Here is an 18,445-nt window from a genome sequence, read left to right on the forward strand (position 1 = left end):
GAATCTGCCACACTCGGGGATTATTCCAGAAACAGGCTTCCTTTCAAGCTGCGCTGTCAGCTTCGTTCAGGCGGATCGGACAATTTATGGAGCTGAGCCACGTGCCTTCAGTGACCCAGAACTGAAGACACTGGGGAGTTCCCAGCTCTGGGCCAAGGGGGAGGAGGGCCAGGGGGCAGGGCTTCTGCACCCCCTTGGGTTTCCCTGACAGCCCACGTCCCCAGGGAGGCCCAGGCACCGCACATCAACCTCCTCTGCTCCCTGATGGACACCCCCCCACCCCCCATCAGCCCCACAGCCCACTGTCCTTGGAGTGTCAGGAAGCAGGAGAATCTCATTCCACAGGAGAGTTGTGTCCAGGCCGGGAGGATGATTTTCCTTCCACTTCCGGGAGCTCTCTGCCTTCCTGCCCCAGAATCCCAGACAGGTCCCTTCTTTATAAGGTTTCCTGTTCGGATCCTCCTGTCACTGACAGTTTCTCCCCCTAGTAAACAGAGAGGAGGCGTTCCTGTTCCGACAGGGAGCGCATTTGGCTTGGATGAAGCACTTCGTGCTCAGAGACGGAAGGAGCATTCTCTCTGACCGAACACCCGCCTCTGCATCCACGGTGCCCGGATTAATTCTCGGTCCTCATGTTCTCAGTGGACATCCGCAGGTGAGAAGTGTCCCTACATCGCTCTTGTTAGAGAAAGGACAAGTGGAACTAACCCACTGCCCAGTCTGTGCCCTCTGAGTTGCTCGGATTTTGCCATCCCTGAATAAGGAAGGCCGAACTCACCTGTGCGCAGAACACCCCCGGGCCTTCTCTTCCTGGCCATTTGGGTCACAGTGTATTTCTGTGAATGTGACAGGGATTCAGGGACAGACATGAAATGATGGTGGTAGCGATTTTCCTCCCCCCGCCGGCTGCCCAGGGAAGATTCTGGCTTGGTTCACAGGCCACTACTTCTGGTGGGGATGGTCCTGGTGATGGGATTATGAGGGAACTTATTTTTTGCCAAATAGTTAGAAGCAGCAATATTGTATGTCACCTTTGGACATTATCCTTAAAGAGAAGAGGCTCTTCCTCCTTTGTTCTTTCCTTCAGCAAGCTGCGTAAAACAAATTGTGATGGCTGGAGCTCTAGCAGCCATTTTGGGCCATAATGACAGGAATATCTTGGAGGAATCTAGGTTCCTGATAGCTGGGGAGTCATCAAATAACACCAGGATGCTTATCATTACAGTTTTTTTTAAAATGTGAGAAATACACTTTTATTTTATTTAACCCAATATTGGATTTTTGGTTCCATGAAGATGAAGCTGATTCAAACTGATCCTTCCTTTTGCTTTGCTAATTCCCTTGTTTTGGTGGAGGACATCCTTTTATCAGTCATGGATGATCAGGAAATAAAAATCACTATATGTATTCCAGACATAAAGGGTTTCTACAGGAAAGAAATGATCAAATCATTACTTCACAACTGTAATCAAAATTAATTCCAAGTGCATTAAATAATTAAAATGTAAAAAGGGAAATTGTAACATATAGGTAAATATGTGATTTTAAACTGGAGGAAGATTTTCTAGAGATGACACTAGAAGAAACAAAAAAATAATTCAGTGGATTTAAAACAAAAATAACAATTTTTATAGGACATACAACATCAAACACAAAATTAAAAAAGAAATTAAAATGAATAGGAAGCCATAGTTTAAACTTGGGCTGCTGATCAAAAGTTCTTGCCTTTCACCAGGGTTTCTCAACCTTAGTACTCTTGAATTTTTGGCAGGATAATTCTTGGTTATAGGGCTCTGTCCTGTGCACTGTAGGATGGTTAGCAGCATCTTTGGTTTCTACTCACTAGGTACTCAGTGGTACCCTCTCTTCTAGTTGTTGACGAGCCAAAATGTCTGCAGAGGTTGACCCGTGTCCTGAAGGCAAACTCACCCCTGGTTGAGAATCACTGCTCTACACCTGTGGTTCTCACACTTGAGTCCACATCAGAATCACGTGGAGGACTTGGCAAACCCAGATGGCTGAGTCTTCTCCCTAGGGTTTCTGATGTAGCAGGTCAGGGTGGGTTTGAGACTTTCAAGTGTTGCTGAAGTTGCAGGCCTGGGGACCACACTTTGAGCACCTCTGGTACTACTTTGCTTGCAAATACACATGTCATCCCCTAAAAAAATAAAAGTAATAATAATAATATTAACATTTCCAGTACATGGAAAGGTTGGGACAACAGGCAATCAAGGTATATTTTGACAGTGGAGTTCATCAGTTTAGAAACCATGTTATCACAAAAAATTGGAAGATAGCTGTAAAATTTGTGGTTTACAATCAGATAAAGACTTAGTTTACATTTGCTCCAAACTTAGTGATTTTTCTTCAATAATATTACTATAGAGATGAGCAAAATGAAAAGAGACAAGAGAAATGATATCGATGATAGCAAAGAATCTTATTAGTCTACTAGAGGCCCCGTGCACGGATCCCTGCACTGGTGGGGTCCCTCGGCCTGGCCTGCACCCTCTCGCAATCTGGGACCCCTTGGGGATGTTGGAGAGCCAGTTTCGGCCCAATCCCCGCAGGCCAGGCCAAGGGACCCCACTGGTGCATGAATCTGTGCACTGGGCCTCTAGTATGTATATAAGATCTTTGGTTAATCTCTTCTCACCCTCACTCCTTCCCCTTCCCTCAGATTCATCAGTCTTGTTTCTGTTTCCATGCCTGTGGTTTCCACTCCTGCGTTGAGCGTCTGTCCCCTGGTGGTCAGTGCACATCATAGCTACTGGCCTGTTGGCTGGTCGCTTAGGCATATATAAATGATATTAGGAAGATCATTTAATTATAATTTCTTAGTTATTTTATAATATAGATGATATGGATGCCCACCCATCTTTAGTCAACCTTTTGCTAATTGCTTGTTAAGCTTCCTATTATAAATTTTATATACATTTCCAGGGACTATGTAAGTAAAAACTATACAACCCTCTTCACTTAGTGCCACATAATTTTAATACCTTAACTAAATAATTTTTGTTGGAACAGCAGAAAACTGCTGGAATGAATGCCGTACAGTTTCTGCAGATAGAAACAAGAATAATGAAAGAAATCATTATGGCCTGAATTTCAATGGATGGCTTACATTTAATCTTCTAGGTTTAGCAGACGTGATGGAACTCTGCAGAGGCTTTTTCAGATCATCACTTTTTAGTACTGAGAAATGAAATGACCCATCAATGCACCAGTGAGCTACAAGCAAAATCAATAGTCTTGTGCCAGCAACATTGTTTTATTGTTGTCTCCTTAATCTCCTCTAGTCTTCTGCAATTGCTTTTATTATTACTGCTCATTTAATGAGAGCCTGGAGTTTGGAGCCAGGTGGTGTCGATAGTTAAATCTGGAAGACTGTAATGGAATTGAGTTCAAACCAGGTTAAGAGTAATAGAATTACAAATCTTTAGTGGTCATCATCTCATAGCACACCCTTTGTGTACCTTCTATATACCAGAAATTACTGCAGGCTCCAAACAGAAAGACTTGGATTAAGGTTCAGAGAGACTAGGTGTGCTCATTAATTAATTAATTCAATAAATATTTAATTAAGTTCCTATCTGGGTGTTACAGAATTGTATATACAGGACAGGCATGGTGTCTGCCTCATAGAGCTTATAGTCTACTTGAAGAGAAAGATAATATCAAACAAAAAAGCAAAGTCACAACAGTGATAAGTGCTAGGGAGGAAGAAGTAGGAGCTGAAAGGCAGGAAAGATGATGTTAGGTGGGTGGTCAGAGAGGCTCTCTGAGGAGGCGCTACTTAAGCAGAGACCCAAAGGCTGGGAAGGAACAGAGTCTGGGAAAACAAGAAAAAAAGCCACTATGACTTGTTGGAAGAAATAATGTGTAAAAGGCTATGGCATGGAAGTCATTCTGTGTCCCAAAGAACTTCAAGGACACCTGTATGGCTGGAACCTAGTGGGGGAAAGAGGAAGGTCTGAGATGAAGCCAGAAACTACTGGAGAGCTGCATGGGGTAAAGGACATTTAGACACTGAGATTATCCAGGTGAGCTGTTAATACACCTTTAACACACCTCTCTCATGTGCTGATGAGTGAGACTTACAGAAAGAACACCTTTGGGTTCAGAGCAGTAAATATGTGTGGTCCAGAGAATATGTGAAGTCAGAAGCATGATTTTGAACTTGTGCAGAGGGCAGGCAAAACAGGCGATATTTTAATTAATAAAGTTGCTTTAAGTAGCAGCAATAATATAAAATTTGCATCATGGCACTTTCGATAAGACACATCTGTCATGTTCAGTCTATCCAGAATCATCATCTCCTCCTCCTCCTCGTTGGCAGCAATGCCTGGCCGGCCTCTGGTGAACATCATGCGCTATACCTTGTGCTCTCCCCAGTGGTTTCCTTTTTGTTCTTTCTTCTTGCCCGGAGTCTCCACCTCTCCTGTTGGACACCTCTGCATCCGTCAAGGCCTAGTTCAAGAGACATGTGACCACCTGGGAACTGCGGTCAGGAGAAGTGAGTGAATGGCCAATGTCCCCATCATCTCCAGGCTTATAGCAATTTATGCTTCCGGTGCTGGCACTTACATTTTCGTGTTTAAGCAGGTGAGCTAGATGATTAGTTCATTTCGACATCCTCTGCAGTAATTATTGTTGCCTTAAACATAGCAGATACTAAGAATACTTATTGAATTGAATTCTTACCAGCAGTTACCATTTATTGAGCAATTAATTTGCCAAGCACTCTTTCAAGGGTTTGTGATTTAATCTTTATGTGATGCTTGATTTTATGTGTCAACTTGGCCATGGTGCCCAGATATTTGGTCAGACTTTATTCTGAATGTTTCTCTGAAGATATTTTTCAGATGAGATTAACATTTAGATGAATAGACTTTGAGTAAGTAGATTAGTCTCTATAATATGAGTAGGCCTCATCCAGTAAGTGGAAGGCCTTACTATACAAAGACTGACCTCCCCTGAGCAGGAAGGAATTCTGCCAGCAGATGGCCTTTGGACTTGAGCTGCAACTCTTCCCTGGGTCTCCAGCCTGCTAGCCCACTCCGCAGAGTTTTGGACTTGCTGGCCTCTGCCATTGTGTGAGCTGATTCCTTAAAATGTATGTGTATAACCTATAAACATAAACATTCATATATAAACATAAGCATATATGAACAAAATATATATGTTATGATACACACACACACATCCCATTGGCTCAGTTTCTCTGGAAAACCCTATCCTGACTAATCATATACCTTACATCTAACCATTTCTATCCATTTTATAGACAAGGAAGGTGAGGCTCAGAGGTGTTGGGTCCCATGACCAAGGGTCCATTCCTGACAAGTGTGGAGCCAAGAAAGTCCAGGCCTCCCTAAGCCCCAGCACAATACAGCTTGTCTGCATGAATTCTAAGAATGAGAACACGAGGACCTGCACGTCACACAAACTATATTTGCTCTAAAGTGCCTCTTCTTTGTCATGGTTCACGAGCGACCTTGGGGTTTTGCCGTGCACAAGAACCATCACTATGCAAACACCACCATCCTGTCCAGGAGAAGCGCAAAAATGCCCATTGGCAGAGAAGGCTGGTCCTTGCTTGGCATATTTAAGTCCTGTAGATTAAATTATCTTCTTTGCAGCTACAAGCCCCAGAAATGCCTTGAAATAACCACACACCTTTTATAAACAGTCAATTGCAGGATTTTTAGGAACATGAGAGGGGACTAAACTGACAACAATCGGAAATGAAGTTTGATAGAAAATAAAATATACCCCCTCCCTCCAAAAATGGAATGAAAACAAAGAGAAATAAGCTGTGCATGTGGATGAAATTAAAATAGAGAAAAACAAACAGCACACATGAGTCCCTAAGCCTCTTGCTGTCTTTGCCGTGGGCTAAAGTCCCAGGTTGAGGTTTCAACTTCAAAGTGGCCTCAAACTGGCACCTTTCCACAGGAAAAAGCAGCGGTAAATATTCACCCAGGATCAATTGTTTCTGGTTAAGCTCCAGACTGCCCCAGTCAGAGGGAGCAAACTGGGTCACACCCAATAAAGAAAGGGCTGCTCTCAGGAGGACGTGCTGTCCTCTGACGCATAGAGACACTCTCCGGGCTCTGAATGAAAATTATTCTTCCCAGCACAGAGAAGATGGTGCTGAAGACGTTATTGGTCATGATTGTTCTTGGAATGAGCAACTGGTCCTGTACAGGTAGGGAACTTGGCTCCTCTCAGTCTGAGGGGGGGTGGGGGGGTGGTCCTAGCCCGTGCACCTGGCCTCACGGTGTCCCGCGTGCTTGCGTGCCCAGGTTTCCCGGTGTATGACTACGACCTGGCCTCCCTGCGGCAGGCCCTGGGCGCCTCGGTGGCAGAAGTGAACGCTCGGGCCCTGAGCCCGTATCTGTTCCGGGCGTTCAGAAGCTCCATAAAAAGAGTAAGTGCACAGTGCCTCTCCTCCACGCCTCTTGCTACTGCTTTCTGCCTTTGTTCTTTGGTCAGTGCATTGGGTACACTGTTCTTGTATCTTTTCAGGTTAAAATGATAATGGCTAGTCACCCCTTTCAGACATTTTTTTGGCAGAGAAAGGATTTAATTACGATTCTGCCATAGACTCCCGAGTCTCACTGGCCCCCTTGCCCGGCTCCAGACGGTCCCCGCCGAGCATCCTGCCTTTGTAGTCTGTGTCCCCATGGCTCCTCTTGAAATCCTTTATTAAGAACTTCCCATTTATTAGAAAGGAGGCCTTTTCAAGTTCAGCAGTTCTGCTTCTAATATTTATTGGAAATAAATCCTGGCTTTTGAGATAAAGAAATGCCTTTCCTTTGTCAGTTTAGTAGTAGTCTGTTTCCTGTTAGCTTTGGAAGTAGGGAAAGATGAATTTTCTTGGGCTTTCCGTGCCTAAGTCGGTGACAGGCAAAGAAAGAGAAGCAGATATATCCTTCAAAGGAAATGAGAGTGTGGGCAGCAAATCTCCTCCCCCTCCCTGTCCCCAGGGATTTGATTGCCTAAAGCAGCGGTTCTCAACCTGTGGGCGATCCCTTTGGGGGTCGAACGACCCTTTCACAGGGGTTGCCTAAATACATCCTGTGTATCAGATATTTACATTACGATTCATAACAGTAGCAACATTATAGTTATGAAGTAGCAACAAAAATAATTTTATGGTTGGGGGTCACCACAACATGAGGAACTGTATTAAAGGGTCGCGGCATTAGGAAGGTTGAGAACCACAGGCCTAAAAGGTTCCTGTGCAGAGAAGGGCAGAAATGCCCTCAAGTTGGTTTCGGTGAAGGTGGGGGGTGGGACAGGTTCGATGAATTACAGGCCACGTAGGAGGGAATGGAGGTGCTCTCTCAGTTTGCCTGCTCGCATCTCCCATCCTGGCTGGGTGACGCCTTCGCTCATGCTTAGCTTGTTCACTCTTGAAGCATGAAGAGCATGTGGCTCATGGTTTCCCAGTCTCCAAATACACCATGGTCATCTTGCCCCTTCTTCAGAAAATGGCTCTGTGTCCCATTTCCAGCGTCCCAGGAAATAAATCGAATTGTCCCAGTTGTCTTTTCTAATTGGGCCATAGGTCATGAAGACGATGGGCTATGCTTTAGTTAGGTGTGCAGCCCGGAACCAGCTGTTGTGCCCTGGATGTCGTGGTGGAGGGTCAGTGTGAGACGTGTGCCATAGGCTGACACACCGAAGGGTGAATTCTCTCTGAAGAGACCTGGGCCAGAATGAAGAACCTCATTCCTTGCCCACCGGCTCTGTTGGCTGCGGTGTGGGGAAATCCATGTCCTCTTGCCAACCTGCAGATGAACAGTTTAAATTTGCTTGTAATTTAGCTGTGCTCATGACAGAAGAAAGCGAGGACTTAATTAAATGAATAAGAGCATGAGGATAGGTCCTGAGAGAGCCAATTACGGACACCATGGAAGTCTGGCCCGGGGAGATGAGCTGGTGTGAGGCAGAGCCACCCAGCGCACATTCCGTCATGTGACCATCTTGGTACAGACCCGAGCCCAGCACACATGCACCTGCAAATCAGCACACTTAATGTACGCGTGTGTGATCCTTAATGAGTTCATAGTTAGGTGATGTCCCACCGCATCCTGTATGCTGCTGTTCTACCTGGAAGCTGCCTATGCTTGCCTCTCTCTGGCCTTTTCTGATTATTCAAATGCATTGGTCAGGCGACAGTCACCACGCCCCTTCCACGAAAACGTCACATGTCCGTGAATGACTGCCAAAGGACCCTGAGTGTTGAAATTTGGAGCTACAAATAAATTTTCGTGAGTGGGCAAATTTGCAAGTATGGAACCTGTGAATAAGGAGGATCAATTATACACCTAAGTCATTAGACACAATGCTTCCCTTGGAGTTAGGACCCCGAAGGCTGGTTCCGTCTTCTCCCTGAAGTACCGTGTGCCTTTGGTTAAGCACCTTTCCTCTGGGCCTGAGCCTGAGGGCATGAGACCAGGTGTGGCTGAGATGACTGGTAGCTGTTTTTACTGGTGAAAGATTCTGTAACGTTTTCTCCTTGTGCAGGGAGAGACTGTGCTAACCATGTTAATTTCAGAAACTCATCAGTGGCAAACTGATGCCTTGTTTTTGTGAAGGTCAATATTCTGGGTGAGAACAGCTCGAGCTTGGATATAGAATTCAGCGTTCGGGAGACCACATGCAGGAGGGATTCTGGTGCAGACCCCGCCACCTGTGACTTCCAAAGTGGCTACTTCGTAGTAAGTGTGGTGGGAAGGGCCACCCTCCTCCCACCCCCCTCCCCCCCCACACCCAATCCCACAAGCCAACATGAGGAAGTGCCTCGTCTTCTTCCATGATGTCACAGTAAGAGCTTGGCTGTTGCCTATTGGCCCGTCACACTGGGAGGCACCAAGTGTACCCATGCTGTATTCCCCGGGTGGGGGCAGTGTTGCCCAGTGGTTGAGGACTTGAGCTCTGGGTTACATGGTCTTGAATGATCCTGGCAAATTATTTAGCCCCTGTTGCCTCAGTTTCCTGCTCTTTAAAATGGGGATAGTGATGATTCCAAGAAAAGGGAATACAACGAGGCCAACACCAAACAAAAATCCCAGAGACATTTCAAATTCTACTTAAAATAATTTTAAAACACTATGTGTGAGAGCCACATTATTTTGCGGTTGACTGTTGTGTAATATCTGTCTCCCCCACTAGCTCGGGCTCCATTGGGAATAAATGTCAGGAATAAACATAGGACCACGCATGTTTGGTTTGTATCCCCAGTGACCAGAACATGGTCCACACTTGGTTCGCACCCATGGGCTGCCCCATCAAACCAATGTTTGCTTTCCAAGGCGTTTGCGATGCGATGTACGTGTTCTCGGGCTTTTGTTACACTATCAGTTTATGTCGGGGTTGCTTTATACTGATGTAAATTCTGAAAAGGAATCCTTTGTTTTGAGACTTTTCACCAGGACTATTTTACAAAGGACCCCAAACCCCAAGTGTCAGAGCAAATGAAATCTGGAGCCGAAGGAGAACCTTGGGGTCCTTCCCACTTCTTTTTGTTCAAGTGGGAAAGGCTTCAGGGCAGCCCCTCAGTGCTCATGTGGGAACGTCTGCTTTCCTGGGACTCATAATGTATCAAATGCCTAAGAGATATTTAAATATTTAATTTTTCTCCTTAGGTATTGAGAAATTTTCACTTTGGAAAAACGAAATGCCTCTGTGAATTTTCCCTTTCTGTCTGCGTCATTTAGTCCAGCCCTACAGTCCTCCTGATTTCTGGGACAGGTCTACCCCTCTGTTAGCTGCTGGAGGTACAGCTCATTGCTTTGTGTTTTCCAGCCAGCAGCCTCTTGCAGAAGCACCGTGCAGATGTCAGCCGAGCAGGTGCAGGACGTGTGGGTTCTTTGCCATTGGTCCTCCAGCTCCGAGTCCGACAGCAGCGAAGAGGTATGACCCAGCCTTGGTGTCCATCAGGACAGCTCCTCGTAGAGTCTGTGACAGATTGCTGTAATAGTGTAGTCAGAGCATCACCCAGGTATGGGCAAGCAGAGCTCTGCTTACTCAGCTGGATTCTCTCTTTTGTACCTACAATCTCATTTTCAAATCCTCTTACTTCCTCCAGCCTATCCTCTGTCTGTCTGCATCTATCTGTCTATCTATCTATCTATCTATCTATCTATCTATCTATCTATCTATCCATCCTCTACTTATCCATCTATATCTATGTCTATCTCTTGTTTCCCCAAGGTTTGTGAAATTAGCAAATCTTCAAAGTTTTAGACTTAAGTATGCACTCACTGGTCCCGTGGTTTAGTGGAACAAAAGAGGGACATTTTTGCTGGACTAGAGGTCAAAATTATTTGCCAGCTCTGCAATCTAGGTCAGGATACCTAACCTTCATGATCTGTAGCTTCTTCATCTTAGTAAAGGAATAAATGCCAGGAATAAAGACCACCTGATAGCTTGTTGACCGAACCAGGGAAGGATGGGCAAGGAAGATCAGGTCTTGCATCTGGTATATGACAGGTGAATGGCAGGACACACTCTTTCCTTCAATCACATTGAAATTGATTTGCATGTTGTTGATTTCCATGTTGTTGAAGTACTTGTTGAATGAATTTTTTAAAACTGAGGAAGAAATGGTCAGGAGTATGATATGACTAACTAGGGATAAAAACATAACTGTTAGATTATTTGTTTATTCATAATGGGATAATATTCTTGACAGGTATTTTAAAAACATTTCTACCAATGTACAGCTGGTATTTTTATTTTTATTCATATTTTATTCAATTTTTCAAGATTTAAGTTTTTAGTGAAAATTACATTAAAAGACTATACAATTTCAACTTCAAAAATTATACATAAAAAGTAATATTCCCATATTATTAACATACCCATGCTTTAAATATTTTGTTTGGAAGTCCATTTTATTTATATATTTATATTTAGTTTTTAAAATTTGTTTTTCAATTACAGTTGACATATACTGTATTAGTTCCAGGTGTACAACATAGTGACTAAACATTTATATCACTTACAAAGTGATCACTGGATAAGTCTAGTATTATGGAAGTCCATTTTAGGATTAAGAAGTAATGAAAGCGGTGATGAGAACTCCTGGTACAGGGGGTGGTGTTACTGGCACAGGTAGAACTTTGCCCAGGTTATTAGGACTTTTTCCTTACAGTGTTTAGTTGAGCATAACCTTGTGGCTTGATCTTGTTCACACTGGCTACTTTTAAGGATCAATACCCAGGTGATTTCTGGGGCAATTGCTCCAGGGTCTTATTCCCTTGGTGCTATGACAATACCAAGGGCCTCCTTTTCTAGACTTCATTAAAGTATCTAGAAAGTCAGATATGTTTCACAGTTCACACACTCACACAGTCACTGGTCAGCTAGCCCAGAAGTGACAGGAGGCCACGAATATCATTTCACCAGCATTTTGTTGGAATTGATTTTGTGGTTTCTATGGAGAAAGCTAGGGAGATAGTGAGGAGCAAGACAAGCATAGTTCTGGCCCTTGTGGAGTGTATCAATGATCTGGGTGATGTCTGTTAAGCAGGGGTGACCAGGCAAGTAGTTGGGAGCATGTAAGAGAGGACAGATTAGTGTGTCCCAGGCAGAAAGAGCTTCCCTGGGATCTGATGTTCAACCCAAAAACTGGAGGGTTGACATCAGGACAGAAGGGACAGGAGATGGAAGGGAGGGAGAAAAGAAATTCCAAGTGAAAGGAGATCATGATGGAGTTCCCTAAAAGAGGAGAGAAGCTGGTGGATTAAAATGGACAGAAATCCATGACTGGAATGAGCAAAATGCAGAGAGAGAGGTGTGGGAGTAGGACTGGACAAGACCACAGCCAGTTCAAGATAAGCCTCATTTGTCATGTTGAGCATCCCTGGCTGATCAGAATGGCAATGGGGCTATTGAGGGGTTGTGAGTAGGGCAGTGACAGAATAGATGAAGAGTAGATTGGAACTAGCTAAGAGTAGATGGGGGCTAGGCAGGACAGGTGAACGAAAATGCTGACTGGGGTTGGGAGTTAGTAGTGAATGTTGAGAGAAATGGATTCTAGTTCATTCTATGATCTTTGACACAATTGAAATTAATTTAATAAATGGTCCTCTAAATTAACCCCTCCCTCTTCCATGTCTGACTTGGGAAGTTGATTCTGACTGTTTGGGCAACCCACAAATCTTCTTTTTTAAAAAAAAAAATTTTTTTATTGATTTCAGAGAGAGTTAGGGAAAGGGAGAGAGAGATAGAAACATCAATGATGAGAATCATTGATTGGTGACCTCCTGCACTCCCCCTACTGGGGATCAAGCCCACAACAGAGGCATATGCCCTGACCGGAAATTGAACCATGACCTTCTGGTTCATAGGTCGATGCTCAACCACTGAGACATATGGACTTGGCACCACAAATCTTTCTAATTGCAGAGTGAAGACACTCACTGTTCTCCCAATCCCACATTTTGTAAGAAGATGCTGACATTAAGTTAAGTTAGCTTCTGAAACAAACATGATTTTTACATAAACTCTCAGGTTGCTTTTCCTGGAAGAGTAGGAGATTGAGATTTTAAGAATTCTGAGCCAATTAAAAAAAATTCCTCTTTTAAAAAAAGAGAATTCCTTAAATTAAAAAAAAGCTACAATTCAAACGAAAGAGAAGAAAGCAGATGGAGTTTAAAGTAACTCCTGGAAACTCTGAAGTAAATTTCTTACACGACACAGAAAAAAATTAGAAAACAACTGTTAACTGTTTTCAGTGAAATAAATGGTGATACTACAAACATGAAAGATGATAGACTAGATGAATTTAGACATGGAACAAATAAACCATTCTTGGAAATAGGAAATAGAAAAAATAAAAGACACCTGAGTCATGAAAATAAAGACTACTTGACAAACATGTAGAACACAAAAGAATTTCCAGGGAAAGGACTATAATGTAAAGAAAGATTTAACCATGGAGAATAAGACTGAAAAAATTCAAATTATTATAAATAAGGGTTTAGATTAAATGGAAAGTATCTGGTAAGAAATTGCCTTGAATATTAAGAAATTTGGATTTTCCACTACATAATTTTTTTCACTACATAATTTTTAAAAGCATAAAAGCTATAAAGACATTTGAGGAAATAAATGTCTAAATTTGCTAAAAGTCTCCTCTCCTTAATCAAATAGATATTTGAATCATAGGTAGTCTGTGTTATTTTTTCATTTTCACGGAGAAGCGTGTGGGTCTCTACATGGTGCATAGAACTCAGCCAATCACGTGATGGTGCAGTCGTCAAGAGTGCAATGTTACACCTGTAAGTGGGTGATTGAACTTGACTTTAGACAAATCCTTCTCATTTGGAGTGGAAGAGGAGAGGTCTGGCTAAGGCATCAGCCAAGGGAGAAAATAGTCCCAAAGGGAGAAACTGAGGAAGAATAACTGAACAGAAATTCTGAGCTCAGGGGAGGAGAGGTGACAGGCGCTTCATTTATTTACTGCCTTTCATTTCAAGAGATAGAAACTCAACTAGAGGTAGCCTGAGCTGACATAAGACAATTTCATGACCACATTCCCAGGAAGGAAAGGGAGGAGTTGGCCTTAGGAGCAACTCCATTTAGGCACCTTCAATGCAATGTGTGCCACATTCATTTTCTCCTTCTCCCTTTCCCTTCCCCTCCCACGCCTCTCCTCTCCCCCCCCTTTCTCATTGCCATGGCCTTTCTCCATGTAGTAGGAAGCAAGGCTACCAGCTACTCCACGTTTAGATCCTTTAAACTTTGAGGGAAAAAAGTGTTTCTCTTAAACTCCAGTGGGAGATACCTTTTGGCATTAAATTTCCATTGGCCTGGCTTAGTCATGTGTCTCTATTTTTTAAAAATACCACCTTTATTGAGATATAATTTACATACTGAACAGTTCCCCCTTTCAGTGTGTATAGGTCAGTGGTTTTAATATATTCACAAATTGTACAATCATCACCACTCTCTAAACCCAGAACATATCCACTGTCTCAGAAAGAAACCTCTTAGCCATTAGCAAGTCATTCTGATCCTCATTCCTTCCTAGAAACAGCCACTCATCTCCCTCCTGTGGCTATAGATTTGCCTATGCTGGACATTTCACATGCGTGAAATCATACAATATGTGTTCTTTTATGACTGGCTTCTTTCACTTAGACTCATGTTTTGGAGGTTCATACCTTTTGTAGTATGTGCAAATACTTAATTCCTTAAATTGCTGAATAATAGTTCACTTTTTGGATATTACAAATAATGATACTATGAGCTTTCATGTTCAGGTTTATTTAACTGAATGTATTGGGATTAACTTGGTTAATAAAATTATATAGGTGTAAGGTATATAATTCTATAATACATCATCTTTATATTGTATTGTGTGTTTACCACCCCAAGGCATGTCTCTTTCCATCACCACCTATACACATCCATTTTTAAAATATGTTTTATTGAATTTTTTAGAAAGGGAGAGGAGAGAAACATCAATCAGTTGCCTCCTACATGCACCTTGACCAGGGATGAAGCCCACAACCTGGGCTTGTGCCCTGACCAGGAATTGAACCAGCAAACCTCCGGTACACAGTATGATGGTCAACCTATTGAGCCACATAGTAGGGCTTTCCACATGTATTTTTGTATAGTCTTTCAGTGGCTTCATGAAAGCTACTTATGTGCACCTAACTGCACACATATGGAATCTTCATAGAGAGAAACCTCTAAAAATTGACCTAAACACAGTCTATTTGCAAGTCCATGAAACAAGCTTCTATCTTTCTGGTCCATAGCATTTGGGAGTAATTCTGAGTTCGATGGGAAGCATTTTAGTCAATTTTAGTTTCATGTAAATTGCACTTCCCCACATACTTTCTTAGACATACATGCTTGGTACCCTACAAAGTTATTTGAAATAATATATTGTCTTATTTAATTAATCAGAGTTCTCCAGATAAGAGTTGCATTATTTACAATGTCTTTCCTTTTTCTCTCTTTCATGTGCTGATACATACTGATGTTTACATTTATGTAGATGGTTTTTGGGGGTATATTGGGATCCTCTAAATGGAGAAACAGTTATCTAGTTGGTAAGTTGAGATCTGTTCTTTTTCTAAATGTTTTTTTCTTGAAACAACTTCATATTGAAGCTTTCTGTTAGTGAGTCATTTAAAACTAGACATATCTATGCATAACATTTGAAGAACTACAGTCATTACAGAAAATAAACATTTTCTTTTATTTCTGTTTCTTTCTTCACACTAGGCAATAGCAATACAACCTTTCATTTAAGCATCCCTCTGTGTTTATACAGAGGTTTTCCATGCATGATTTCATCTGACGGCCCCAACATCTCTGTCCAGTAGTCAGGGTAGATGTTGGTGTTCCCCTTGAAAGGGTCTATAAACTTGAACAAGCTTGCTCAACCCTCCTGGATGCATGACCTAAGCTATGGGCCCACATACGCAATAAGGTGTAGCTGGGAGGATCTGGACTAAAGTTCATCTGACTGGCTGGGGCTGAATTGGGTAATCCTCCAGCCACGTGACTGGGATGGACCATCATTTCCTACTCTTGGTTGGGGGAGGGAGGCTCTCCTTTCTTTCCTTTTTGTGTGGCCTCTCATTTGAAGTAAGATGGGTTAGCGTTCTGTGGCTTAGGAGCCATTTTTATGTTCCTGAGGCTTTTTCCTATTGGTGCTGATGGTGGCCAAACTCTTTGGTGATCTCCCACTTCCTCCTTGTTCAAGAGGCACATCGGGGGCATCGATAATAAAATCACACAATGTTCCAGAAGTGGCAAGGCCTTAATACTATTATTGTGTTCCAGATCTCATTCCTGACAAACCCAGACGTGAACAGTTTTATGAACGGTCACATGGTAAGTGGTCCTGTCTTCCCGAGATCAGTAGACCTCAGTCTTATCAAGCAGACTCTGTGGTAGCCATTTCATAGGAGATAAACCCATGAAATACAAACTATTTTAAGTGAAAATGAAAAGATATTAGAGCACTGCAGAAACATGCTTTGCAAATCATTCAAAAGGCAAACTTGAGGCATTAGAAACTCACTTAAATGTTATCGGGAATTGGTTATCAAATCTAGCTCAGGAGATCAGTATTGACCTTTTTCCTGCCCCACATTGGGCATTTTCTGAATAACCCAAATTATTTTGATCTTCTCTTTGCCCTCCACTCTCAACTATATTTTGTGTTAAGCAGACATTAATAGTATTTATTTTTCTTCTGATTATGGATCAGTTCTCTTATTTAATCTTTGTGATAACTCTTTAAACCAGGTTATTGCCTGCTTATATAGAAGAAATGAGTAATAACTCAAGGTGTCAATTGTATGCACAAATACTTACTCTGTACTAATTGCTAGACATGATTTTCTCCTTCAACCCTCACACCCATCCTGTGAGGCAGCACCATGTTCCTTCCCATTTTACAGATGAGCAAACTGAGTTTCTGTAACTTGCCCAAGGCTACCCTCCTGGATGCATGACCTAAGTTATGGGACCCAAGTATGCAATAACGTGTAGCTGGGAAGATCTGGATTAATGCTCATCTGACTGACTGGGGCTAAATTGGGTAATCCTCCAGCCATGTGACTAGGACTGACCAAAAGGTAGTGAGTGGCAGACAGGACTTTGATACAGATCTGCCACTCTAAAGCCTGTTTGTTTCCCTTCATGCTGTTTTCCAAAGTAATTGTGAAATTTACTCTATGTCCAGAGTTCTCTATCACATGAATAAAACAGACATAAATATTTCATTGAGTTCAATGTCTGATCCTCATTAGGCATGCTTATAATTTGAGGCTTGATTAAAAAAAAAAAAAAAAACAACCCAAGGTTTAGACCTTCTCCATATAGTCACTTTGAAAGAATATACAGTTATTCCACTACTGTGACAACTGCTGAGAACATTTTTTGAACACTACTTTTGGAATTGCCTTCAGAATCTCTGGCTCATTCTCTTGAATCTCTGTAGTGGTGGTAAATATTTGGCATTAGATTTAATTTTAGAAATAGCCCAAAGACATTTGGAAATCAGTCTTACCCTAAACATTAAAGCAACAATTGTTTATTAACATAGTTTTTGAGGGTCAGGAACCCAGAAGCAGCTTAGTTGGGCATGTCTGGCTCAGACTCTCTAACAAAGTTACAGACAAGATGTTGACTTGGGCTGTGATGTCATCTGAAGGCTTGCCTGGGGCAGAAGGATTCACTTCCAAGGTTACTCACATGCTTGTTGGCAGGCCTCAGATCTTCATGTGCTGTTGGACTAAGGGCTTCAGTTTCTCATCATATGGGCCTTTCCACAAGGCTGTCTGAATGTCTTCAAAGTGTGACATCTGGCTTCCCCCAAGAAAATGATGAGAGAGAGAGAAAGAGAGAGAGAGAGAGAGAGAGAGAGAGAGAGAGAGAGAGAGAGAGAGAGAGAAAGCGAGCAAGCAACAGAGCACCCATGACAGAAGCAAAGCCTTTTATGAGCTAATTCCAGGAGTGATAGACCATCATTTCTGTACATTTACTGATCACACAGACCACCCCTGGTTCAGTGTGGAAGGGGCACGCCCAAGAGTGTGAATAACCAGGAGGCCATCTTGGAGGTTGGCTACCACACTGGGGAAATGCCATTTGGGATGAGAAATATATGGATATAAATTAATGTTACTGATCCTTTTTGTGTCTCAGAAGGTAATTCCAGAGCTGAATTCTAAAAACATCTTGGGCTTTGGGAGCATCACGGACACAGATGTGCAGCTCTCTCAGAGACGACTTTGAACATGACAATTTAGTTCAATGCAGCAAATCCATGTGACAAGCACTGGGCAGAGCCATAGAGACTGAAAGAAAAATAGACAGTCCATGCCCTCGAGGGCTTACACCTTTGACGGAGACAGATCACAGGCAGTGGCGAGAAATAAGCACTGGGTTCGGTGGTAACACCATGCAGAACAGGGTGCAGGAGAGCTTGATAAGGAAGACGGAGTTGTCATGTTCTCGTGGCAGAATGGGTTCTGGTTATGCTGTCATAATCCTTCTCATTAATTTATTGTCATGTGGCCTGCGAATGACAGAGCCTATGCATTCCTTTTCTCTCTTTAGAGACCATGAGCAGGGTCTTTCCCTCTGGATATAGAAGGTACCCGAACCAGCGGCACAGAGCGAGAGTAAATATTGGCTTTGAGTAGCAGTCTTGAGGTAAGAGAACAAAGGTAAAAACGTGTATTTAGAAACAGAGACTGTTGGAGTGAATGCCTTCAAACTGCAACTCCCACACCTTCCAATGTTGTACTTCACTGTTTACCTCCCATCCTCGCCTTTCCACAGTCCCTTCCCCTTCCAGACACTGCTCCTCCTTCAGCTCTTCATTGTTGCTCCCTCAGGCTCTTTCCTGTGGCTTTTGTGTTTGCTGCCACTGATGTGATCAAGTTGT

At 42.8% G+C, this 18,445-nt stretch overlaps 1 protein-coding gene across 1 annotated transcript; it reads left to right on the plus strand.

Annotated features, from left to right (window-relative positions):
- Positions 1–6,020: 6,020 nt before the first annotated feature.
- SPP2 (secreted phosphoprotein 2) lies at positions 6,021–18,210 on the plus strand. Its single transcript, XM_036320642.1, has 7 exons — positions 6,021–6,214; positions 6,312–6,436; positions 8,613–8,735; positions 9,823–9,930; positions 15,035–15,089; positions 15,829–15,879; positions 18,115–18,210. The coding sequence occupies exons 1-7, from the start codon at positions 6,124–6,126 to the stop codon at positions 18,198–18,200; spliced, it is 639 nt and encodes a 212-aa protein (XP_036176535.1). The 5' UTR covers positions 6,021–6,123; the 3' UTR covers positions 18,201–18,210.
- The last annotated feature ends 235 nt before the right edge of the window (positions 18,211–18,445 follow it).

Source organism: Myotis myotis, unplaced genomic scaffold (assembly GCF_014108235.1).
Source record: "Myotis myotis isolate mMyoMyo1 unplaced genomic scaffold, mMyoMyo1.p scaffold_m19_p_8, whole genome shotgun sequence".
NCBI lineage: Eukaryota > Metazoa > Chordata > Mammalia > Chiroptera > Vespertilionidae > Myotis > Myotis myotis.

What these genes read in the sequence shown, in the direction of transcription:
- SPP2 (XM_036320642.1), top strand. Translation starts at nt 6,124, where the DNA reads ATGAAAATTATTCTTCCCAGCACAGAGAAGATGGTGCTGAAGACGTTA. An exon ending in GAGCAACTGGTCCTGTACAG is followed by an intron (nt 6,215 to 6,311) that starts GTAGGGAACTTG and finishes TTGCGTGCCCAG; the next exon opens with GTTTCCCGGTGTATGACTAC. An exon ending in GTTTTATGAACGGTCACATG is followed by an intron (nt 15,880 to 18,114) that starts GTAAGTGGTCCT and finishes TTCTCTCTTTAG; the next exon opens with AGACCATGAGCAGGGTCTTT.